This window comes from Pteronotus mesoamericanus, unplaced genomic scaffold (genome assembly GCF_021234165.1).
Source record: "Pteronotus mesoamericanus isolate MK-2021 breed Mesoamerican mustached bat unplaced genomic scaffold, CSHL_Meso_final scaffold_167, whole genome shotgun sequence".
Lineage (NCBI taxonomy): Eukaryota > Metazoa > Chordata > Mammalia > Chiroptera > Mormoopidae > Pteronotus > Pteronotus mesoamericanus.
This window is the reverse complement of record NW_026555308.1, coordinates 46,307,281-46,333,068: the sequence shown is the minus strand read 5'-3', so window position 1 is coordinate 46,333,068 and position 25,788 is coordinate 46,307,281. Positions and strand designations below refer to the sequence as shown.

At 36.8% G+C, this 25,788-nt stretch overlaps 1 protein-coding gene across 13 annotated transcripts in view; it reads left to right on the top strand.

Annotated features, from left to right (window-relative positions):
* PAM (peptidylglycine alpha-amidating monooxygenase) overlaps nt 1-25,788 on the top strand; it is a 281,694-nt gene that overhangs the window by 246,866 nt on the left and 9,040 nt on the right. For all 13 annotated transcript variants that reach the window (XM_054590011.1, XM_054590022.1, XM_054590021.1 and 10 more), the window contains 8 exons: nt 33-162; nt 11,898-12,014; nt 13,822-13,894; nt 14,746-14,956; nt 15,358-15,558; nt 18,018-18,133; nt 23,005-23,104; nt 25,151-25,204. In XM_054590011.1, coding sequence (XP_054445986.1) covers nt 33-162; nt 11,898-12,014; nt 13,822-13,894; nt 14,746-14,956; nt 15,358-15,558; nt 18,018-18,133; nt 23,005-23,104; nt 25,151-25,204 — 1,002 coding nt within the window. The remainder of the gene's footprint in view (nt 1-32; nt 163-11,897; nt 12,015-13,821; nt 13,895-14,745; nt 14,957-15,357; nt 15,559-18,017; nt 18,134-23,004; nt 23,105-25,150; nt 25,205-25,788) is intronic.

The window sequence follows — 25,788 nt, the reverse complement described above, 5'->3', positions numbered from 1 at the left end:
GTTTACACTAAGCGAATCTATTTATCTTGTAGATTTCCATGTAGAAGAGGCACTGGACTGGCCTGGAGTATACCTGCTACCAGGCCAGGTTTCTGGGGTGGCTCTGGACCCTAAGAATAACTTGGTGATTTTCCACAGAGGTGACCATGTCTGGGATGGAAAGTAAGTGATATTTTTCCTTGAAAAAGTAAATAAAATTAAAAAGAGTGTGCATCACTTTTCACTAAACTAGAATAACAGTGAGGTAACTATCAAGGTTCTTTCTGAACTTGATTTTTGCAAGCAAAATATATTTGTTATTTTATTATGTGACTGTGACAAGTAACAGAGAGGAAGTCTTGGGCATTTTAAAACAAAGAGTACTTTTACCAAGTAGTTTATGAAAAGAAGGCAATTAACATTCTATGATTCTGCGTACTTACTTACCATTTCTTTGCTCCCTTCAAGCTTACCTTCACATTCCTAAGGAGAATAATATTAAAACAATAAAGAAATTGGCTGATGAATTCAAAGACTTCAACGAAAGTGCATGAAAAGTTATTATCTGACTATAATAAAGCACTTTGTGGTTTCCAGGTACTGGGTGCAGCCTGTTCTAAGGCGATTGGGCTTTCCCTCTTCTTCCAAGTGCTCCATGGCAGTGATAGCAAGGAGCCTCCTGGAGGCTGTGGTTGGAGCACGTTGGCCACCACACGTGTAGAAATAGTCAGTACCTTGGCCTTTACGTTTTTATACAGATTAATTTTATTTCTCAAATTTGCTCTCTTCATGAGCACCAGAGACTGAAGAATCGCACCAGGACTGTCTAATTCCCTCTATGTTTCTCTTGCCAACCATGTCTAGCTTCCTCTACTGTCTCACAGGCATTTTTGGTTAAAAATGGCTAACATTTATTGAGTGTTTACTGTGGGTCTGTCGCTGTTCTCAGTGTTTACATAAATTACCTCACAACAGTTAGGCACTGTTATTTTTATCACTCACATTTTGCAGATGAAGAAGCTGAGAGAAGGTAAGTATGTTGCCCCAACTCTCACAGTTTCCAGTAGGAAGGCCAGGCTTCTGTGCATTTCCATCTGACTCTAGAGCTGGCGCACTTGCTCACTTTGAGATACTACCTTTTATAATGTCATAAGTACAGTTACATGATTATATTTTTAAAAGATTGCTCCAAAATTTAGCTGGCTATTTTTATTCTCCTGAGTAATGAATGTGCATTTATTTATTTGTTTGAGCACCAATTTACATATGAATGTAAATTTTAAAATATCAGTTAAGTATGACCAGTCTTCTCCTTTCAAGTGTTCAAGGGTCTGGAAAATTCAGGATCTGCATGTATAGTTCAATTGTTGTTTTCCTCCATTTTCAGAGATGTTGATTAAGCTTATGCTAAACCTGCACTGTCACATATATACATATATAGTATCCTTTGTGCAGTTGAAGGTGGAATTCACTCAGCATTTCAAAATAGATTGGTAGCTTTGTTACTGTTTAATTCTCCTTTCCAGTTGTCACACTTGAAAATAGAATTGGAGAAAGAGATCACTTTGGAGTTCAAAGGAAACAATCGAACTCAATATTCCTATTCATACATCTCTGTTACATTGTCTTAGTCATTATTGAACATCTAATGGTATTTTAACGAGTGCTTATAAAAGCAAACTATTACTATTCATTGTAGCATATTCTTCATTTTAATGAATATTGCCACATTTTCTGCATGGATATCTAGCCTCATTTTACCAGACAAGAAAATTGCAGCATCATTTTCTCCCATTGATGCTGTTTCAGCTGGCTAAAGCTGAATTGGACAAAGTCCAATTTTCCATGTTAATGTCATATTTATTCCCAGTAAACAGCAGGGGCTGGAATAGTTTAATAGGAAAAGGGGAAGGGGTCATTAAAAGGCAGGGCCAGGTAGAACATGGCACAAGGCCCTGAAACAAGAGCCACATAGGAACATTTTCTGTGACTTATATGGTCCTAACTGAAAAACTGCTTTTCCTAGCATCCAGTTTTCATCTAGATAACCAGTATCATGTGTAAATAGATTCCAGTTTCATTGCCAAAGCTAAGGTGTATCTACCCTGATAAATAACCACCAACAAAGGGGTGTTGTTAAAAATGCAAGACTTCTTCAGAGCAGATGTGCTGAGTCAACTTATTAAATCTCTGTTTCTTCTTCCTTCTTCACCTTTATCTTTCAGATGTAAGGATATTTGTTATCTGCCTTATCTTCTGCCACTCCTGTACTGCTAGTTGGCCTCTAGCACCCTTTGCAATCATGGTTGTGAGGAAATTCTCTTCCAACCCTCAGATCTCTGCTTTCAATAACTGTCTGCTCTATTATTCATGAAGAGAATTAGTAATCGATTACTCTGTTAGTTGGTTGTTTTTTTTTTTAGAAAAATAGATTCATATTTGTGAGTTCTGGTCTTTGTACAGTCATGCATGATCATCCCTCTTACATACATAAGTCACATTATATAAAATAAATGGAGTATATGGTTTTTCTTCTCCCTCATTAAGTATCCAAGGATTGTACAGAGAAAAAGCACCTTCCTATAGAATTTATGATGTGCTGGTGAGAGACAATGAAAATTAAAAATTGCATGGAAATAGCATCCCTGTTGCTACCACTGCTTGGATAGAGTAGTGAGAAGTCCTGCATTAATTTTTCTTGGAATCTTTCCTACCCTGATATTTCTTATGTTCACAAAATGTTGTAGGTTCTATAAAGCCTAAGGCTTGTTCCAAATCAAACCTAAGCACTCTGTATCCTGCCACCTTTAGAAGACTATTCTTTCAGTATTAGTGCTTGGAGTTAATAATACTCTCTAATTATATACTTAGTACCCAAAGCTCCTTTGACATCATCACATCATCTGACTTTATAAGTACTATTACTCTTCAACATACCTGAAAACCCTGATCAGTCCCTACTCTTCCCCTTAACCGTGCTAAATAAGCATGGCATCCAAAATAATCATCACTGTCGCCATCACCCACTTAACCCCCTGAAAGATGATTGTCACTCCCTTTCTCAATTTGATTTCCACTTTCCTTCCTCTCTGTTCCTTCCTTCACTGTGGCCACTTTCAGAAGTTTCTTGTAGCTGAAATAGGAAAGGCCTGTTACCAGCAGGGTGTAATGAAATTTTAAAGAACCCTGGTGTTAGGGCAGCATGGAAGTGAGAGCTCTTTCAAGTTTAAATGCCTCCCAGCAGGACCTAGGTAGCTCCTGGCTCAGTAACAGCTGTTCTGGGTCTCTGCCTTAAAACACAGCCCCTGTCAAAGACTCATTTCTTGGCCTTTCTTTTATTTACTTCAGTTGTGGTCAAGGTTCTACTATGCAGGACTCCTGTCGCATACCCGCTAAACCTAACCATGGGTTTTATCTCTAATTTTTAGGTGTTAAAAGTTTGTTTCGTTTATATCTTTTATCATTTCTCCACATGGAGTTGAAAGAGATCTTGGAAGCTCTGTCCATTGCAGTTCTTTCTTTTACCAATAAGAGAGCACCCAATACTCACTAGCTTAGGAAAACAAGAAATTTATTAGTTCGTATAAAAGGGTATGGTGTCCCAAATGACATCTGTGGGATCCATTTTTTAACATACTTTCTCCTGATTGGTTCCATTCTTAGGCCCTGATTAATCCCCTCCCGCCTTGCTGTTCAGAATCCATTATTATACTAGCCTCAAAGAAGAGATAGTCTAGGTATGTCCCTGTTCAGTCAACAGAAAGTCCTTAAGTTGAGTCTTCTAGCATTCTTCAGCCTGACTTGGATCATATCTCTCCCATTCCTAAACCAGTCGTTGTGAGCAGAGGAATGAAATCTACTCTTTGGCTTAGCCTCAGTTTTTTGTTCCAGACCAGGAATGTGGGAGTAGAGTTGACATCAGCAGAGAAAAAAAAATGGACTAAGAGAAAAGCTCAAAATGTTGGATCAACTAAAGAAAAACTGAGGTTTCGTTAGCACAAAATTGCACAGTAGACGCTGGGCACCCAGAATAACAAATGTTCACCAGGGAGCTCATCTCCAGCTGCCTGCCTATTGCAGACACCTCTCTACAAAATCTTCTACCATCACCTAGTGCTGGAATTCTTTCAGCACCAAGAAATTCCCTAGCTAGGAGACATATTTTTCAATTATGGGACTCTTCTAAATGTTAGTAAAATTCTTCATTATGTTAATCTCAAATCTGAGTCCATAACTTCAGCTCATGAGAGCTTGATGCAGAATGATTTTACTCCCCTTTATCCATGTCAGTTATTTGCCTATTTGAAGAAAGCCTTATCTTCCCCCAACTAAATATCCCCCAGGCTCTCAACCAATCTTGATGCTAACATGATCACTTAATCTGAAAGTACTCTGCTTTCTCAGCCCTTTAAAGTGTTTGGTTGAGAAGTGGCCACAATACCTCATGTATTGTATTATCTGATCTGCAATACAGTTAACTTTCCTTGATGTGTATTTTAGATATCTATTAGTATAAAAAAGACTCTATTCACTTTTCTTCAGCAGTAATATCACTCTGTTGCCTTGTATTGAATTAGTAATATACTAAGATCTCCAAATATATTTCATAAAATTGTGCTCAAGTTTTTGCCAGAAATGTATGCTCATGTAGTATTATTATATTCGGGACTTTATTCCAATTACATTTCACTTCATTACATTTAGCACTACTTCAATTTGCAGATATCATTTTATTCTTAATTAACCAGAGAATGAGCTATCCCTCCTAGCCTTGTTTATATTAGATCTGTTCGATAAGCATGTCTTCGATGTCTTCATAAATGTTGTTTATAAAATTTGAATAGTTGAATGGTTGGTTAAGCAAGTTCTGTTCATAGAGGTGCAATCTTCTGGGAACCTTCTACTTGCTCCCCTAATAGCTCACAATCCATGTCTTCCTCAATGCCTTATGGAATTTTGCCAAGATCTATTACTTCAGAAATCTGTCTGCTGCCTAACTTTCAGAAAAATCAGTTCAAGATTTGTCTCACTAGTTTTCTGGAGCCTCATGTAAGATATCTGTTTGAGGTTCTGCTTCTACATCTGCAAATTCTTTCATACCTAAGAATTAATTGGGCCTGGAAAAGAGTACCAAAGAGACTGAGCAGTACCTCAATACCTTCGTATCTGAGATAAAATTGTAAGGAAATATACAAAAACAATGTTTCCATTTTCTACCTGTCTCTCTGTTATTGCCATTTCCCATTTTTTCTCGAGCTGCTTTCTTCCAGTTTCATGCCACTTTCTCTCAATTTTCTTGGTTATGTAACTATTCTAGCTCTTCTACATGCGCACATTAAATTTGATAACTGCTGGGGGTGGGGGCGGGGCGGGTTCTCTAGTCCAGTGAGCACATTCCTAGTAAGAGAAAACCACAGCTTTCTTGTTGAAAACAGGAGGCCTGGGTTTGAATCTTGGCTATCATTTCCTAGCCTTGAGACCTGCTTAAGACACCTGAACCCAAAAGCTGAGGGCTTTAATAAGTACCTTATTCTGCTGAGTAGCAAAAACCAGTGTTAAGTGACTCCTCCTGCAGTCTCCTAACTGACCAAACAGAGCCTGGCGCCGTGATGCCTAGTTCTTTGTTCTCTTCATTCTTGTCTGTGATTTCTCTAGTGCTAGATCCATGAAGACACTAAACAGTCATACTGGTTTCTTTGCCCACCTTTTTCCCTCATAGGGATTTTTTGCAGAAGTACATGTTTTCAACATAGTATTAAACTATATTCCGTTTAAAGTCTCTGGCTTTTGTATGGTATATCTTTGCTTTCCTAACATTGAAGGTACATTTCCATGGATCGTCTCTGTTGAAAATCTATGGCTCTTTCTCCAGCTCCTTAATTTATATAATTACAACATATTTTATTTCTCTCTTCATCTGCTGTTATTTATTTTGTATACCCTTAATTTTGATTGATGGCACAGAAGTTTATTTTCTCCTTCCTCTATGTCTTTATGTGACTGTAGCAAAGCATTTCTTCTGGGCCTTATCTAAACTATTTGATTAGCTGTTAATGTGCAAAATCATTAATGGGGGATTCAAACTGCTAAAATAAAGAGCTGATGAATTCCAGCCCACAGGCTGCAGTTCAGTCTTTTCGGCTGAGTGCTTTTTCAAAGAAGCAAACAAAAATCAGCAGTGCTCCAGGCACTGTGTGAAATGTGCAGGGTATTATTATATCCTGTAAAAAGTTAAATGTGGTTGAAATAAAGACCTCTTCTGCAGCATATAATGCGGGTAGCTGCTTTAGAACACTAAATACGCAGTTTGCTATAGCAACCATGTGTGTATCCAGCTCAAAATCTGACATCCATTTGTGAGCTATTTAAGGGTTACCTTTCTTGGAATTAAAAGAGAGTTTATAAACTAGTTTATTTGACAGATTTTGTGTGTGTGTGTGATTTTTCCCATATAAGACAATACAAGTTCTTTTCCTACTTGCCCTGTGTAACTACTAGGGCCCAGCTGTTATTACATGAAGCTGCAGCCTTCTCAAGTGAAAGGATTAGGACTGGCCCACCAATCAAGTGAATGAATGAATGTCCCTTGATGCTGCCGGTTTAAACATAATAGCTGTCTGTTAAAGGGTATCACGAAAGACTTCCAATGTAACAATGAGGCCCATTGTGTTATGGTTAATTTAAGCTATAATCTTGCTAAGAATTCTAAAATTTTATTATTTGCTATTTATATTTCTGAAGTAAATTGATATATTTAAATGATGCCAATATGAGTAGAGTGTCATGTTTTGTTTTTGTTTTATGTTTATTTTTTTTTCTTTGTTTTGAGACATAGTGGTTAAATGAACAGATTCTCTAAGCAGTAAATTCAAGAACTTGTCTAATCACTGAGATCCTTAATGGATACAGGGGAACTGTAGTAATACAGTGAATAATAATCATAAAGCTATATACTGTAGGAAAAGTGGCTAGTCTTAAGCATCACATAAAATCCCCTCTGTACACACTAATCACACGAGGGTAATTTGTAGTAGCCAAAAAAACCTAAAAAAAAAAAAACTAAATTATTTGTTGTTACATTGTAATATGATACTGAGAAAAATATCTCGATAAATCTAGAGAACTGATATTTTCCGTGAATCCATTTTTTCTTTAAAAATATCTACTTTATTTACTCTGTAGCTTATTTAGTTTTGTTGTTTTTTTTTTTCTTTTGGCAGCTTCATTTGCTATTTCACAGTTCAGTGTAACACCACCAAAAAGTTAATAGTAGAATAAAAGGGATGATCATCATGTTAATTAATTTTATAGTATTTTATCACCACTAGAAATTTGACATTTCTAGATTACGAGGATCAATGCCCATACATAAGTCATGTTTGTGACACAAAACATCAATTACTTGATACATTTTTTTTCCTACATTTGTGGGCAGTGCACAATAGTAGCACTGATAAAGGATGTTTTTCGCTTACCTACTTATCGGCCGTAGCATCTTCTTTCAGTCTGACTGACTGACGTAACGACTGTGGGTCTGGGTTATTTATATTTCTTCCTTACCATAGCTTGTTTTTGGGGAAGCCAAGTTCAATATTTCAGGTCCTTGACTCTGAGCTTATGTGGCTGCCAGTGAGTTAGAGTTTATATTTTGAAATACTTGATTGCCTGAGAAATAAGTTGGAGCTATAAAAAACATGCTTTAAGTTATAAGAGTTCAGTATATGCTCCTAGGAGAGGGATTCTTCTTTCTCCTTTCTCCCTATCTGTAAGTTGTAGGAGTGTTATTTCCTAAAATAGTAGGACCATAGGACCAGAGATTTCGGGCTGATGGTGAATATTTAAGCGAATCACGAGACAGACCAAAGGGGCAATTATGTCCCCTTTGAGAATTACTGCAATCCATTTCTTGAGGGAATCATGAGCAAGTAAACATATCAGGCTTCTTGTTTGGCCTCTCATTTTTGCAAGTAAGAGGTGATGTGAAATTAGGTAGGCTAAGGGCTGATGTTATCAGGATTTACAATTGGACTGCCACTATTACTAGCTGCCAGGACAGGTCAGAACACTGTCTCCATATGCAATAGATAGCACTTGGTAAGAATTATGAAGATATGGCAACTTTCCATATTACTTCTAGGTGGGGACAGGGTAGAGAAGTAATGTACTAGTATTTTCCATGCCCAAGCAAATCAAAAATTTGCAGGAATTAAAAAAAAAGTTGGGAAAAAATGTCCAAAGAATCATTCTTTATGACTCTTAAAACTGCAGGTGAATCAACAATTATCTTAAATTTTCATTTTAAGTAAAAGGAAAAACAGATTTTTAACTTCTTACAGTTAGGGAAAAGATACAAAATCTATCTGGTAAAAGTCTAGCCATTGTTAAGATAACGAGAACAGTTGGTTCAACATCGATGTAACCTGGCAGCTAAGGAGAGTAGACTGGAATGTGCATACATGATCAGTGACAACTTCATTGTACTAGTTAGTAGGAGTGGTAAATGCCATTGAGTGAGCATGTGTACTGTGTGGTCATTGCATTCAAAATGACTAAGCAAGTAGAGTAACAAATCTGCATTAAATTTTGTGGCCATTGCATTCAAAATCACTGAGGAAGTAGAGCAACAAATCTGCTTCAAATTTTGTGTTAAGCTTGAGCATTCCTCTGTGGAAACTGTTCAGATGATTCAGAAGGTTTCAGGCACAATGCAATGAGTGCAGCACAAATAAAAAGCATGGTGCAAATGCTTCAAAGATTGAGAATCTGTTGAAAGTGATCCACGTTCTATAAGGCCAGCAAGAGAACGAACACCTGAGAATGTCGAACATGTGCAGGCTGCAGTCAACAAAGATCAGAGAACTGTGTGAGGTCCCAAGGTGCCTACTTTGAAGGGGACTAAAGCATCATTGTCCTATGTACAATGTTTCTTGTATCTTATATCTTCTTCAATAAATGTCTCTCTTTTTCTTTTGGCACTGCTGGATACTTTCTGGACAGACCTAGTAATACTCATACAATTGAGACTGCTGTTGTTCCATTACAAAGCATTGAAATGTTTCTAGATAATGAGGGATAGAATATTTAAATCATGAAAGAGGTAAAAAATGGAGACTTCCTCCAATTACACATGAATGTGAAACTTAAAGCATACTATGAGTCTCAGATGTGCTGACCTTATGTTATCCAATATCATAGTCAAGCTGGGAGAAAACCTCATTAATGGTTGAATCTGCTATCTTTGTTTTCTAGATATTGGTACCTTTGTTTTCATAGTATTAATTATGATACTTTTAGTACAAAAATTCATATTGAAAATAGTCTCAGAAAAAATTCTTTGTTGTTTCACAGTAGTAAAAAAGAGTGACTTCATGTTTTCCCTTTACCAGCCTCCCCTGATTTAATAACACCTGTATACTCTTACATTGATTCTATCTAATAAAATCTCACACTTCAATTTAATAATGATCCCATGAATATCTTATAAAATCTGCTTTGTTAGTGATGTTACTTCCATTTCAAACAAACTCATGTATGTTTTTTCTAGATACTGATGTGTGGTTTTAACTACACGTAATAGCAAATGTAAACAGTATTACCTCAGTTTTAGGTTGACAGAGCTGAATCAATATTTCGTGCTCAATTGAATGGGTCATTAATAAGAACTACCTCAGGGACTTACTGTTGTCTTTCAGGGAAAAGATACCCAAAAGACTGTAACAGTCAAGAAGCCCGAATAGTTATTTGATGTTTATTTTTAATGGCAAGAGAATGTATTTTGAAAGTTTTGTTCTACTGGGACTCTACATAAGTTCCATAAAATATCAACCAACTAATCAATAGGTGTATGACAGATTTGAGCAGTCTGTTGGCTTTCCAAATTACAAATGTTTCTCCATAAATATTTAATGTTATTCAGTTTCTTTTTGCTTATACAATTGAACTACAAAATAGTAATTTTTTTACAGCCTTGTCTGATTCTATAAAAGAAATTTTATATTACAGAAATATTCAGTGATGATACATTGACTTTCATCTGGCAAAATATACATATTTTTTATATACACACACATGTCCTAACTGAGCCGATCTAATTCTTTGTGTTTGAAAATGTAAGTTGGCTTGTTAGTGCTTAGTATATTTATCACTGTTATATAAGCTTATATTGGAAGAGTTTATCTTTGTCCTTTATCCCAAATAATTTCCCAAACAGAAATTGAAATAAGTACAACATCAGTGACAACTGTCAGCTTAAGGAAAGATATCACTAAACTAACAATGCAGGTAGAAATATAAAAGAAAAATATATATGTAAACATACGAGGTCTGTCCAGAAATTATCCAACCATGTAATATGAAAAAGAGACCTTTATTGAAGAAGATACAAGATACAAGAAACATTGTACATAAGACAGTGACACCTCAGTCCCCTTCAGAGTAGGCACCTTGGGACCTCACAGTTCTCCCCATCACCATCGCTGCCCTGTTGTATTTTCCTGAATCTCATCAACATTCTGAAATCTCTTCCCTTTTAAAGGAGATTTTAATTCTGGGAAAAGCAAGAAGTCACAGGGCACCAAATCTGAGCTGTAGTGGGGCCAAGTCACCTGGGTGTTGATGTTTTTCTAAAAAAAAAACTGCATGAATTGTGAGGCATGAGTGGGTGCGTTGTTGTGATGAAGCTGCCAATCTTCAGTTGCCCATAGCTGCAGCCTCCTGAATTATCCAAATAGTTTCCTAGAGGAATGTTCAAGCTTAACACAAAATTTGATGCAAATTCGTTGCTGTACTCACTCAGTCATTTTGAATGCAATGGCCACACAGTACGCATGCTCACTCAGTGACTAGTACAAAGAAGTTGTCATCATTCACGCATGCACATTCTAGTCCGCTTTCTTTGACTGCCGGGTTATATTGATGTCGCACAAACTGTTCTCATTATATTATCAATGGCTGGACTTTTTCTAGATAGACCTCGCATATGTTCATAATATTTTATAATAACCCAGAAGGTGCAAATTTAAAACCAGAAATTGTCACATTTGTTTTAGTTTTTTATTAATTATTACATAGTTTATTTTGTACTTACAGAAAAGCTGTTACATGGAAAAAGTTTTGTGCCTCTGAGTACCTTTTTGTTTCAAGAATCAATTATGTTTTATATTTTTGAAAAATTTTGCACATTCTGTTCTATATCGTTGGACCCTGATTTGTATGTTGTACCTATGGCTAGTATAATAGAACATATTTTTGATCACTACCTTTCCTGCTATCATTTACACTTTTCTTATCATTACAGAGAAAGTTAAAATAAATTGTGCTTTCTTTTGTATTTGAAAGAAAATAGCTATTAAAACATTTTGAGGATCTTCTAAAAAATATTAGTTACTTTAAGAGTTTTAGGTTGTGTTCCTTAAACTTTCATGAGTATAAGTCACCTGGGGATCTTGTGAAACTACCAGTTCAGATTCAGTTGGATCTGAGACACTGCATCTCCAGGCATTCCCATGCTGCTGCTCTACTGACCATTCTGAGCAGCACAGTCCTGCAGCCTGTTGGTGTGTATGTAATCAAGATGCTGAGAAGTCAAAGACAGAGGGTGAAGTCAAATACATTTCAGCTCTTCTTTTTATCCTGTATTTAGAATATCAAGTAAAAAGCCCTGGCCAGGTAGTTCAGTTGGCTAGAGCATCATCCCAATATGCAAGGTTGTGGGTTCAATACCCTGTCAGGGCACATACAAGAATCAGCCACTGAGTGTATGAGTGAATGGCGCAACAGCTCAATGTCTTTTTTTTTCCTCTCTCTCAATTCAGTAAATTAAAAAAAAATTAAAAGAATCTCAAGTAAATAGTCTGTATTTACTAAGTTCATGGACTTGGTTTATTTATTTTCTATTCTAATACATTTTTCTTTTTTAGTTCTTTTGACAGCAAATTTGTTTACCAGCAAAGAGGACTTGGGCCAATTGAAGAAGACACTATTCTTGTCATAGATCCAAATAATGCTGCAGTACTCCAATCCAGTGGAAAAAATCTGTGAGTTAAATTACTTAAATGTTGTTATTAAGGCATGTGCTACATATAGTATTGGGTATAAAGTGTATCATTGGGTTAGGTCTTGGGTAAAGTATGTTGTAATAGCAATGGTGACGGAGCGTAGCTTAAGAATTCAAGAGGCTAATTGGGCCATTTCATCTTTCATTTTCTGAGTAGGTGGTTCTAAACAATGACTGAATATTAAAATCACCTGGCAGCTTCAAAAAGATTAGATTCACATTTAGTCTAGGATGAGGCCCAGGCATCAAAAATACTTTTAAAGCTCCCCATGAAATTTTGATAGGAGGTCATGCTTGAGAGAGCCGTTGGATACGCAAAGCTAGAGAAGTGAGTTGTAGTCAGCTAGATCTGAAGATTGTAAAACAAAGTATGCAGCAAAAAAGTTATACAATCAAATTCATCAAAGTAATCACTGTTAAGAAAAAAAGGCTTTCTCTTTCCATCTCAAAGTGAAGACTGAGCAAATGTCCTTTTTATCTTTCCTTAGCATGCATAGGTAATTTGGCTTTGAAAGCCACTCATTGTTTGGTCTTATTCCTAGATGGCATTTGGCAGCCAAAAAAAAAAAGTTGGCTGACATTGACTGAAAGAGACGCAGTATCTAGAAAGGGGCACCTGTTTACAGAATGTCCTCAACCATTTTAATGTGGCATCTTCACGAACTACACCCTACTCCATTTGCTTAGGCGCAGGGAAAGCCAGCTGCTTTGGAAGGCAGGGAGCCGTCCACTGTGAATGCGGCTGCTATGGAGATGGTAACAATTAGATTTTTTATAGGATTCTAAGATAGTGGGTCAGGGGCCAAATTCTAATACCAGCTCCACCACTCAGTGTGTTTGAACCTGTCTCTTTGGTGCTCCACACATTAATCAGAAGCATTCTCATTTCAGGAAGGAAGCAATGGTTGCCAAACCAAGTTGGCCAACAGTGGGGTGTCTGTATCAAAAGCATATCATAACTCTCACATTCAGTCACCAAAACAGAGATCCAGTTCCGTTATTCAAGATCACAGCCTTGGCTCATGGGGGGAAAAAAAAAAATCTGCCGTGCCAGCATGATGCTAATGGCAAACAGAGCTTCAAGATTGTCAGATGTCTTTTGACCACAACCACAAGATATTGTCCATGTGTTTGTTAATTCTGTCCAAGCTCCTTAAGCCTGTGAGCTTCTGTCTGCATTAGTTACAGTTCTCTTACCCAGATCATCCCAACTGATTCGTTAAATAGATTAACCTTCTCTAATGATTATCCAGCACAGCACTTCACTTAGCTCAGCTGAGCACAGCCCCTGTCTGCTGGAAGTTGTTTTCTTTGGATTTTACTGTCTTTCGCTGGCACTCTTAAACCTTTTGAGTCATATATTTGATGTTTTATATTAATACAGAATTATATTACCGTACAGTATATTAAATGATTCAAACTATATAAATCCATTTATATTTCTTGTTTATACATGTTTCTAAGATGTTAATATATATGATCATAGAACTTGGTTTTGAATTGTAATTTGTGTTGTTTAATACACTCTTTTACAATAAATATTTGTAATTTACATGTAGGCTTCATACATAGATTTTTAAATGATTAAATGCTGATTAGTATTTGTCACAAGAAAGTCTTTTTTATAACAGGTATTTTCATTTAACAGTTCATTTTGGTCTTTTCTATAGTAATGCATGTACACATTTATCAATTTATATTGCCTTTATAGATTAATTAGCAAAAATTCATATTGTGCATGCTTTGGGAATAAATCGATATTTAAGAAAATTATTTTCATTTTGCAGGTTTTACTTGCCACATGGCTTGAGTATAGATAAAGATGGAAATTACTGGGTCACAGACGTGGCTCTGCATCAGGTAATCTTCCATGGAGCGATTATTCGAATATGAAGAAGTAAATGAAGTTATGCTTCCAGCGTGCTCTGGCATTATCTGGGACTTTTTTCTTGACCCAGTAACAAAAAAAAAGAACAGCCACATTGCAAATGTTTCTTAGTACTCAGCGCTGTGATGAGTTAATATATAAGTGATCAAATCACCTTTCTTTTAATTAGCAGGAACCCTTAGGCCAACCTCCTTTTCTTTCCACATTTGCTTTTTTCTGTTCCCAGGTCTTAGTTCTATTTCATCACTTGTGTTTTATGTTTTCTTTTTTTAATCTTCAGTAAATTGAGGCAAGGTCTCTGGTACATACATGTTTATGTATAAAACATCAAATTTTTGTCCTTTTTAAAAGGAGCTATATTTCAATCACAGAATAGTCATAAAGTCTTTCCCTCAAAAGCAAAGCTCACATTTGATACCTGTTTTAAGAGTAGGTGGCAAAGAGCTAGGAAAACTGGGGGGAGATAAGCTAGAATTCAGGAGACATAGCTACAAACATCTCAGTAAACATTTATTGCTCCTATTTCCTGGAGAGCATCATGCTGTTAGCTAAGGAAAGATAAGGAAGTGCAGGTATGGACGGAACAGGACATCCATGTACTAGTCTTCATTCATCACTAATCACCTGGATGACCTTGGGCAAATCAGTTAATCTCTGTAGCCCTCATTTATCAAATGAAGGATTCAGACGGGATGTTTTCCGGTTCTAAAAAAGAGGATCTTCTTTTACCTCGGTCTCTGATTGCCTGGGCAAATGTTCTTAGCCATGCGGGTGTGTGTCCATAATAACCATGTAAGTAAGGCTTTTGTTCCTCTTAAAAAAGGTGTTCAAACTGGATCCAAATGGTAAAGAAGGCCCTTTGTTAATCCTGGGAAGGAGCATGCAACCAGGAAGTGACCAGAATCACTTCTGTCAACCCACTGATGTAGCTGTGGATCCAGACACTGGAACCATCTATGTATCAGATGGTTATTGCAACAGTCGGATTGTGCAGTTTTCACCAAGTGGCCAGTTCATCGCGCAGTGGGGAGAAGGTACTCAGTAACGCTCTAATTATAATTCTTAGCCAATATCACTAGGGACAGGAGATTGGTACCCGTCACATCATTGAGGATGTATTTGTCCCCTGTCGTGGAGAAAACAGGGCGTCTGTATGCATCCTGTTGGTGTGTTCACGCACACATGCACGCACACACACACAGTTTTATGAGGAAAAAAAAAGATGCTTCTAGCCCGAAATTTTGTCCAAATAGAGTAAATATGTAATGTGCTTGTGGTTAAGAGATATTAATAAATTTACAAACTGCCTTATGTTATTTTTCACCTGGTTCAGATATCTAATGATTTACTGTCACGAACCTGGAAAAGAAAGCTTTAGAGTCAGACTTTGGTGATATTACAGATTATATATCTGAGGTTTCTCTTTGTTTTGCAGAGTCTTCAGGGAGCAACCCTGCACCAGGCCAGCTCAGTGTTCCCCACAGCCTGGCCCTCGTGCCTCATTTGGGTCAGTTATGTGTGGCCGACAGGGAGAATGGTCGGATCCAGTGTTTTAGAACTGACACCAAAGAATTTGTGCGAGAGATTAAACATGCATCATTTGGAAGAAATGTATTTGCAATTTCATATATACCAGGTGTGTCATCTTAATTTATTTTTGTGTGTTTTGTCATCCTACACTCCATCCTTAAAAATTATGTCTTAATGTGCTCTTTTTATAATTTTTTTCTTTATAAGGGATTGAACATGCCTTATATATCAGATCTTAAAATAATTTTAAAACTGTGAGTGCATTGTAAATCTGTTTCAGCTGAAAAATTACCATTGTTTATATGGAAATAATGAAGAACTCAAAGATTTAACAACTGTTTTCAATGAGTTAAAAATATTTTCCCAAACATTGATTTTTATTTTTCCTTAATTATGATCATCTGTTCTAGTTAGTAAATGATTAATATTATGGCTTCCCACATCATCAACAGATGTTGTGTGCCTGATGAAATCAGTATTCAAAATACCTCTGTTTAACATTTTTTAAAAAAGGCATGGCCAGTTTTTTTAAAGGTAAATATGTAAAGTAAATGAGGATTATGTCTAAATGCCAGGAGGAATGACCATTAAAACCTGAAATATTTTTCTCATTTTAAAATAGATTTTCTTGGCTTGAAAAAAAAAATCCAAATTCATAAAATAAGATCTACTTGACTTACATTACAAAATAACTTAGCATATTTTTAAATAATGAATACTGAAAAAATTAAAAATATATTTCTAAAAATTATATATAATTTTGCAATAAATTTATTAAATATATCTATATCTACATTTGAAGTCACCATTGACTCTTTATAGGCATTACTATAGTATTTACATTTCTTATGCTTTTAAAGTTGCATATGGCTACTATCTTTCCTTGCATCCTCTAATTTATTTAGGACATGGAATAAAGGGACTGTCTGGTTAAGGAGCAAATTTGACTCCCTCAAGGAATACATAGTAAAAAAGTGGTAAAAGACTCTCATTAATATCCCAGAAAGAGATAGTCTCGTTTTGTTTTTTACCTCATATTTAAAGAATAAATCTGTCAATCATTGACCTAATAAAGAGGGTGATCAAGTTCATAGTGAATAAAGCACATCAGCCCTGGCTGATGTGGTTCAGTGGATTGAACACCAACCTGTGAACTGAAAGTTTGCCGATTCCACTCCCTGTCAGAGCACCTGTCTGGGTTGCAAGCCAGGTCCCTGGGTGGGAGTATGTGAGAGGCAACTGGTCTGCTTCTCCTGCACATCAATGTTTCTTTCTCTCTTCCCCTCTCTCTAAGAATAAATAATAAAGTAAAATCTTTTTAAAAAACCAAATCAAATATGAATAGAAAACATCAGGAGAGAAGATGAGAGGAAATCTGATTAAAAACAGAATCTAAGCAAAATATGATATATATTATAATTGCAGTTTTCTCTACAATGTTGCACAATAATTGATGTTGACAGTGTTGATTTTTTACTGGGATATATGCTAAGCGACCCTATTCTGAAATCTTTAAAGAAAGATAAAAATTCTTCAATAGTGATTTAGTATTGTGTATATTTTGTGTTTTAATTCTTTGAAAGTATAATGTCTAATTATCTGAAGTACTTATTTAATCAAAACACCACAGTTTTTATTAGTTTGGATAAACACCACTGTAGCAGGAAATATAATATTCCTACAGAGTATTCCTTGAAAAATATAAGATGGTCTAATTTTTTAATTATCAAAAAATATATCTTTGTTAATCTGAAATATGTCTCACATTCTCAAACTTAAGTTTTTAAAAATCAAATCATTCTTCTACCTATAACTTACTTCCTTAGCATATTTTCCTCTGATTATTCTCTTAACTATAACAGACGTTACCTTATTTTTTTAAAGATCTGATACTCCATAATGATGCTTAAATAACTCGATTCTTCCCAATACCTTTTTCAGATAACTGTGATACCTATATGTATCTATACCTTTATATCTATTGCTATTGCTATACCTATACCATCCATTTCTATATCTACATCGACATCTATATATTTATGTATTCCTCATTTCTGCTGACTTCTTTAGTGAAACAGGCCTAACATTTTCTGATTTTCCTATTACAAGTAGGTTAGTCTCCTAATTTGCCCCTCATCTTGTTACTCAGAGGAGACATTTGCCAAGTGTTTTCTTTTCTTTTTTTTTTTAAGCTTTATGTTCCTTAGAATTGTATTTTTTAAAAGATTTTATTTATTTATTTTTAGAGAGAAGGGAAGGGAGGGAGAAAGAGGAAGGGAAACATTAATGTGTGGTTGCCTCTTGAGTGCCCTCTGCTGGGGACCTGGCCCACAACCCAGGCACATGCCCTGACAGGAAATTGAACCCACCACCCTTTAGTTCGCAGGCCGACACTCAATCCACTGAGCTGCACCGGCTGGGGCAAGTGTTTTATTTTCTACTTTGGTTGCCAATTGTAGGGATCAAATTAACCCTATATTGCTATTTGTGTAAATGGACATGCATGTATTTTAAGGCCAGTCTTATCCATATTTTTAAAAAAGGTTAACTGAATATCTTTCATAGGTTTGCTCTTTGCGGTGAATGGGAAGCCTTACTTTGGGGACCAAGAACCTGTACAAGGATTTGTGATGAACTTTTCCAGTGGGGAAATTATAGACATCTTCAAGCCAGTGCGCAAGGTATTCACATATTATATAATGCCTAGGTCTCAATTTTCATGAGAGAAAACTAAAAAGCAAAACTTGGCATTCAATTTGTACTTGCATAATCTTTTAAAAACTTTAAGGAGACGTGAACAATTTCTTAGGTAGGTTGGTGGGTGTGTTCTGTTACAACATTTTATTTATAATAAATGCCTTTCTGTGCTCCAAATCCTTCAGATGCAACTTAACACTGAATGTAGTTCTAAGGTTGTTAATAGTAGACTTTGCATACAGTGGCAGGTTTAATTCACTGTAGTTAGAATACAAAAAAAAATTAGGGTTTTCTGGTTTCATCCTAGTAGAGAAGATAACAATATGTTAAAATGTACTTTTATAGTTCTCTTAGATCCAACAGAAATCTTGTTTGCTTTTTTTGTCATGACTACACTGAGCAACAAGACTTGAAAATAGCACTTCCTGGAATTTATTCAAGTCCTATAGACTTGGTCTAGGTAAAAGATAAAAGGCTAGTTTGGGCTTCACAAATGGATTGCCACTGTTTATTCTCAGGGTGCCTTTCACGAACGTGACTGTGGCCCCCTGGGCCTGCAGCCCTGTGTCTTCTCAGTTTACTTTCTCTGCACTATGATTACCAGAATGATCAGTGTTCACACACTGTCTGAATGTGCTTGTGGGACCTCGATTTTAAAAAATTCAGCCTGCTAAAATACTGCAAATAAGAGTTATTTTCAAAACATGTAAAGATTTATTGGGTTTACTTGGATCAAAATGCAACTATCACAAGCCACCAGGCAAACTGTAATACTTATAACTCCTATAGTATTCTGTAAGATACCAAATTTGCTAGATTTCAAAAAGTACTCTTAAATGCCTCAATATTTTAGAAATTTTTTTGTTAGAATACTGACAGCTAGTCTGGGGTTTATCAGAATTCATTCTTGAGATATTTATTAAGTACCTACTCCGTGCCAGGCATTATGCTAGGCACTAAAGATGATGGTGAACAAAATGGGGCACAGCCTCTCCCTCAAGAGGAGTTTTAGCAAGAGTTACAGAATCTGATTTGAAGCAAACTGAATCTGAACTAAAGATTCCAGGCCCTGGCTGATGTGGCTTAGAGGACTGAATGCTTGCCTGCGAACCAAAGGATCGCAGGTTCAATTCCCAGACAGGGCACATGCCTGGTTTGCAGTCCAGGCCCCCAGTAGGGGACACTTGAGAGGCACCCACACATTGATGTGACCCTTTCTTTCTCCCTCCCTTCCACTTTCTCTAAAAGTAAATAAATAAAATCTTAAAAAAAAAAAAAAAGATTCCAGTACAAGTTCTCTGTTTGGGTTTCTATTCCTGTATAAGAAATAAGAATTTTCACAGAAGTATTTCACCTGAAAAGCAAAAAGACATCAAATATCAAATCATAGTAGACCTTCAGGAAGAAAATTACATTGGTAACATATTTTATTTCATTGGTGTTTCAGATTCTTATTGATTATCCAGTCATTGTTTTGCCATTTGGAGCTTTCTCTTATCTGTTGATAAAGTGAGAAGTTTAACTTTCTTTCAGATCTTCATTTTGTATTAGTTTGCCTTGATTTTTCTTTGAAGATAATGTGCTGCATCAACCAGGATATTAATTTTTTAATCAAATATGCATCTAGAAATCAAAACTAAATGCTAAGCAAGAGGCTAGATTCTAAATGAGCCTTACTCTCATAAAAATGTGAATGGCTCTGAATTAAAATTTCAGAAAACATTGTGCCTAAACATCAGCGTTCATCAGACATTCAGTGATGAATGAGTCACAGTATATGGATCAACGCAGCAAACTTGAAAAGAGAGCCTAATTCCAAGGTGAAATTTGCTTTTCCTCTCAGTAAACAAGATTTGGTATTACACCAGAACATAGAAATTTGTTCTGTGTTCACTCAGTAAACTGAAATCAGTTCATGAATCTCTCAGAATTTTCATTTAATTAGATTATCATCACAAAGTATGGTGACAGAAATAAGGTATATTGACACTTATATAAGAAGATGTTGTTTTTTCACGTTTTACATAATGTGTGTGGGTCTCTGTTTTTGCCTATCCACTTACTTACCTCCTCGTGTATTTCAATTCTCCTTCTTCTACTATTACATTCTTTAGAAATGGTTTTGCCTTGAATGTACGGTCTTCATCTTTATGTCTACGCAGGGAAGCTGAGACAGTCGGACAATAAAGAGGATGGTTCTAGCAAATGATATCAAAAAGCTATGAGGGCAAAGACACACAGTTGTCCCCCAAAAGCCCCCACTCCCAAACACAGGAAAGAGTTACAGTCTTTATCATCGACTTTCACCCACAGCCTTCAGGCTGCCATTTTTTGTCTTCTCCCTTTTGCACAGCAGCTCATGTGGAAAAGGAGGGAAATGATCCACAGTCCTCCACACAAAACAACAATAATGACAACAAAACTCCCAGTAGGCCCTGATTTATGTTTTTTCTCCAAGCTTAATGATAGAGATTAAAATTGCAATGTTTAACAACATTTGAGCTGAACGGTTCACAGAATTTAAAGTACTTATTCAAAGCTACAAAGTAAGTCGCACACCTGGATCTCAAACCGAGGTCTGTGTGACCTAGGTTTACCAAGGGATATTCTCAACCACAACATAAACTTGCTACAACCTCTGAGAGAACTATTTTACTGAATATTAAGTAAGTTTCAGCATTGTTTTGTGTTGAAGCAGAGAAGCTATGATATAGAGAACACAAATTCCTCATGAATTTGAAAGACAAAAGAACAGATTTAGAGGGTAGGTTTCCCTGTGCTGTGTCACCAGGTGGCCCAGGAGGGTGCTGCCACTCTTTCCTCTTGTGTATTTTATTTCGCTAGGGAAGAGTACCTCAAAAGGAGAGTTTACAAAGCCATGTCAGAAGATCTTTAAATCCGTTCAACTCTGAAATTCTAAAGCTTACAACACAACTTTCTTTTTTTTTTTTCAAATGACAGAGCAGTAGACTAATTCGTTAAGATTACCATAGGGTGCTTGTGAATGCTGTAGTAATAGAGGTCCCAAAGTCCCATCCACTAAGCCTCCCGAGTCCCTCCAGTGGTCCCAAATAACAGAGCCCTTGGCTCTCTTTATCAGTTTGAGAACCGCAGATAGAGGCTTATTGATATTCTAGCCTTGAACTGATGACACACTGCAATTCACTGATGAACAGTTCACACATTTCTCCCTCACCTTTATTCCCCACACCTATTAAAATATTCTTCCTATTAGAAACTGTGAAGCAATTTTCAACCATATATTTTGCAACTCAGTTTTTAAGAACATATTTTGGTGTAGAAGAGGAACTGCCTATAATTTGTAAGTCAGTTGCCACCCATTAACTGAACTCAAAATAAAAATGAACATTAAATGACAGGCTTGTGAGGTTTCAGCAAGGCAACATTTTGATTTCTGGCTCCTTGTCCTTCTCATGCACATTTGTCACAGCTCATTTGATAGTATGAAGGAATGAGCCTTCTTGGCACTGCTGTCTCATTTGTCTTTACATCGTGACAAATTGTTGCTGATTTTTAAAGCAGAATAGTATCTCGAAAGCATGCTTTCCACCCCTCCTAAAGGGAGCCAAGCACTGCAATTTGCTTCATTAATGTCCTTTGTACTCTGCAAACCAAAGTGGACAGTTGCTGGTTGATAAGCCACAGTCGGGATAATGCTCCTGTTCATACTCACTGGTCAATCGTTGAGAGCCGTGACCTCAAGCAGGCCTGCTGGCCCCAAAGGTGAAAGCATCATCTGTGTCCTGTCAAGTGCTGGACGCTTGGCACCTATGCAGGTTCAGAAGGCAGATGGCAATGGCAGTGCAACATTTTGAGGCTGCTCTTCAGGAACTAGCGTGGTGACCCTGGGTCCAGCTGAAAGTATGGTTTTTGAAAAGTGCTCCTCTGTCTTCCGTGCCCCCGGACTGAGGTGGTGATGATTGAAATGGAAATACACCATGAAGAAAGGCTTAGTGAAACACCATATATCTAAGTTGATATCAAAACTGAGGAAGCACTTGGCAATAACACTCAATGAGTTTCCTTTGTTAACTCAAAATACTGTAAACTCTGGGCTTCAGAGTATAAAACCCCACACTGTTGCCTATCTCCTGGCATGCATTTCAGAAATAATCTGAATGCCCTGAATCTTTGAAATGACTTCTCTTATCAGTGATGTATGAATAGTTTTTAAGGTAGCTCATGAGTTTGATTTGTATAGATTGAAACAGGCAGATTTGACAGTGATTAAAAGACAGAAGACACATGAACTTATAAAATAAATATAAATAAATAGGTAGTAATGCAACACCATGTAATCAACACTGTAAAAAAATAACCTGCCCTGGCTGGGTGGCTCAGTTGCTTGGAACGTTATCGTACAAACCGAAAGGCTGAGGATTTAATCACCATTTGGGGCAGGTACAAGAGGCACTCAGTCACTGTTTGTCTCCTACATCGATGTTTTTCTCTCTCTTTCTCTTCCTCTGTCTTTAAAAATCAATTAAAAAAACATATCCTCAGGTAAGGATTATAGAAAAATTAATAATAATCTACTTGTAAATGTTCACTTTTTTTTAAAGACTTGAAAGTCACTGATGTCTCTTAACATTTCCCAAAACATAGAATTGCGTCTGTCAGAATCAGTGCCCAGAGAATGAAAGAGTAACTCTGTTTGGCCTAGAGTTGCTTTGATAGGAATTCCTGATTGTTTTTTGGTTTGGTTTCATTTGGTTTGGTTTGGTCTGAGCACTATGCTTATTGTTTTGTTGAGTGCTTTGCTTTGTTTTTCTGTCCTTTTGTGGAGAATTCACATGTAGGCTGACTACCCTAACGTGTGCCTCTCGTTTGGCAGCACTTCGACATGCCTCATGACATTGCTGCCTCTGACGATGGGACTGTGTACGTTGGAGACGCTCACACCAACACCGTGTGGAAGTTCACCTCAACTGAAAGTATGGATTTTACATTATTACGGTGCTTACTTCTCTCCTCAGTTTTATTGCTTAAAAAAAAATGTGAAAAATATATTTTCTTCTCTTTTAATTGATAGCAGGAAATCACGGTATAAGTGGGAATTGTCAAAAGACCTGTTTGATATTTATTTCAGGAAATAAATTAATTTTTTTAAGTGGAGAGAAACTTTTTTTTTTTTTTTTTTTTTTTTTTTTTGCTGCCAGTGGTCCCCTTGTTTCTACAGATATTCCACAGGAAATTCTTGGTGCCTGACGTAATGTCTGTTTTCCCAAAAGCGAATCTTAATTCCAGCTCAGTTCCAGAGACGGGGGCCCGGGGGATGGCTTTGGCAAGGCAGAGGGACAGACCAGTGACTACACAGGCATCGCTTCCCCAGTGACTCCTCAGCTCTCTGTAGCTGCCGAGCACCCACGAATGCCAGCACCTGTGTCAGACACATTATTCCCAGATAGGCACCTGGCATTTTTCCTTCAGGCTGCAGCTAACTCAGAATTCTAAACTGAATTCTTGAATTTTTATGTAACTCAAAAATATGTGTGGAGAAAGAAGAGTTTCCCTATCAGGTTCAGGCCAGGTAGAATGGGATTTTCTAATTGCAATTTGGACATTATTTCTAATTTTTAAAAAGTATACTAACCTAGCATCTGACATAAGAATATGTAAGCTTTCAAATTAGAGAGCACTGAATGCTTAGTAAGCCACAAAACTCAGTGTCCAGAAATGCTTTTAAAAGATGGCAGGGTCCAAACGATAAGGATTAAGGAGAAGAATTAAGGATGATAAGTTTGCGGTATCAGAACCTGCAACAGGCAGTTTTAGACAGAGAAATAATAAGGACATGAGGGCTTGACGAAGATAGGAAATGCTGCCTAAAATAGGAAAAATGCAAATCATAGCAGGGGAGAAATACAAGTTATAACAAAGAAATCAGATACTGTACTCATCTTGGACCCCAAGTAGATTTGATAACTGCTGTCTTCAGAATTACCCTTTGAGTAACAGTTGCTGTTTTTGTGACGAAGACCCAGGTAGGGTTGAGTGCAGAGGTGCCCATCGACACCTTGCATGAACCCATCCCCCTTGCAAATGTGGCCCTCCCACCACCTGCCTCCTCAAAGAGGAGCCAGAAGGTGTGGGCAGACAGGAAAGCAAGGAGAGATGGATAATTCTCAATTGCATGACTAAACCCAGGTCTTTTAGAATAAAAAATGAATAAAAACCTTTCAAGGTAGAGAGGACTTTCTGAAACCTAGCCAATATCTTCATCTTGCAGATAGGAATGTGATACTTGAACTCATTAAGCTTAGGCTCTTAGGCTTTTTATAGCCCCCTAGTGGTTGGTACTCTGCAGAGATGCCTATCTGAGTCACCTGGGGCGGATTGTCAGCATGCGCATGGCCAGACACCACTTGAGATGAACAGAAAGAAGAGGAATGATAACGTGTGTATTTTGGAAAAGCTTCCCAAGTAGCTTTGATACAGCCCCTGATTGAGAAGCATTGCCTTCACCTTAGAAAATAGAAAAGCTCTCTGCATAGTGCAGAAAGTAACCAAATAATAAATCAGGAAAATGGTACCTTTGGAACAAGTGTGACTGTCATCAGAGGCTAAACAAGTGTCTTTCGTATTTGCATTCTAGTATTTAACTAGTCAAATCCATTTATGTCAGCTAGAAGACTGGTAATCAGATATGGCAGAGCTGGTTATCTCTACGCTGTCCATGTGAAAACAGAACTACTAGGTATTTCAGAAATAAAACAGTATTGTGAACTCCATAAGAAAAATCTCATTTTAAATATGAAGACCTTAGAAATATTATTTCAGCTTTTCCTAGATTTTATCTAGGATTCATGGACATGACACCTAACTAGTGATTTATATTACACTTTTCTGTTTACTATGGTAACAAATTTGTTTAATTACAGAAATATTTTCTACTGAGTAAAATTAATATCAAAATTAAGTTTTCAAATGTTCTTTTTGGGGATTCTGATTGTCTGTGCCTTTGCTGTTCTGTGTTGCAGAAATGGAGCATCGATCAGTTAAAAAGGCTGGCATTGAGGTCCAGGAAATGAAAGGTTGGTCAGAGTCCTCATGACTGTGAGAGCCAAGGCTACTTGTGTTGAATTATTTTGTGGCTCTTGATTGCACTTAAAAATTGTCAAGCTAAAAATATCTGGTAAATTATCAGTAACTATGCACTGAGCCTTTAAAACTACATGTTACCACTGCTTTTTCTGAGAAGTGGAGTAGTAAAAACAATCTCAAATTCACTGATTTCAGGTGATGAAAAGTGATTGGGGATGTAAGAAATCTGTAACAAATGGGCCAGAAACTTTCAGAAAAGAAAAAATAAATACATGAGGAACTTTTATAAGTATGTTCACCTCAGGCAAGAAGAAAAATACTGTTCAGCATACTGGAAAATGTCTTTTTCTAATGGTCTCTAATCTAAAAGATTGAAAAATGCCATTGGTGAGTTAATACTATTAGGTCCTGGAAAGATTAGCTGCTGCTCAACCTCTTATCTTAGTACCATTCAGCCCCCAACATTTACTGGGGCCATCCACATGTAAGGCACTATAACAGGTTAAAGGGAAATGGAACTGTACCTTACTTCAGGAGACTTACAGCCTATAAAGAGAGAGAGATTGTGTGTGTG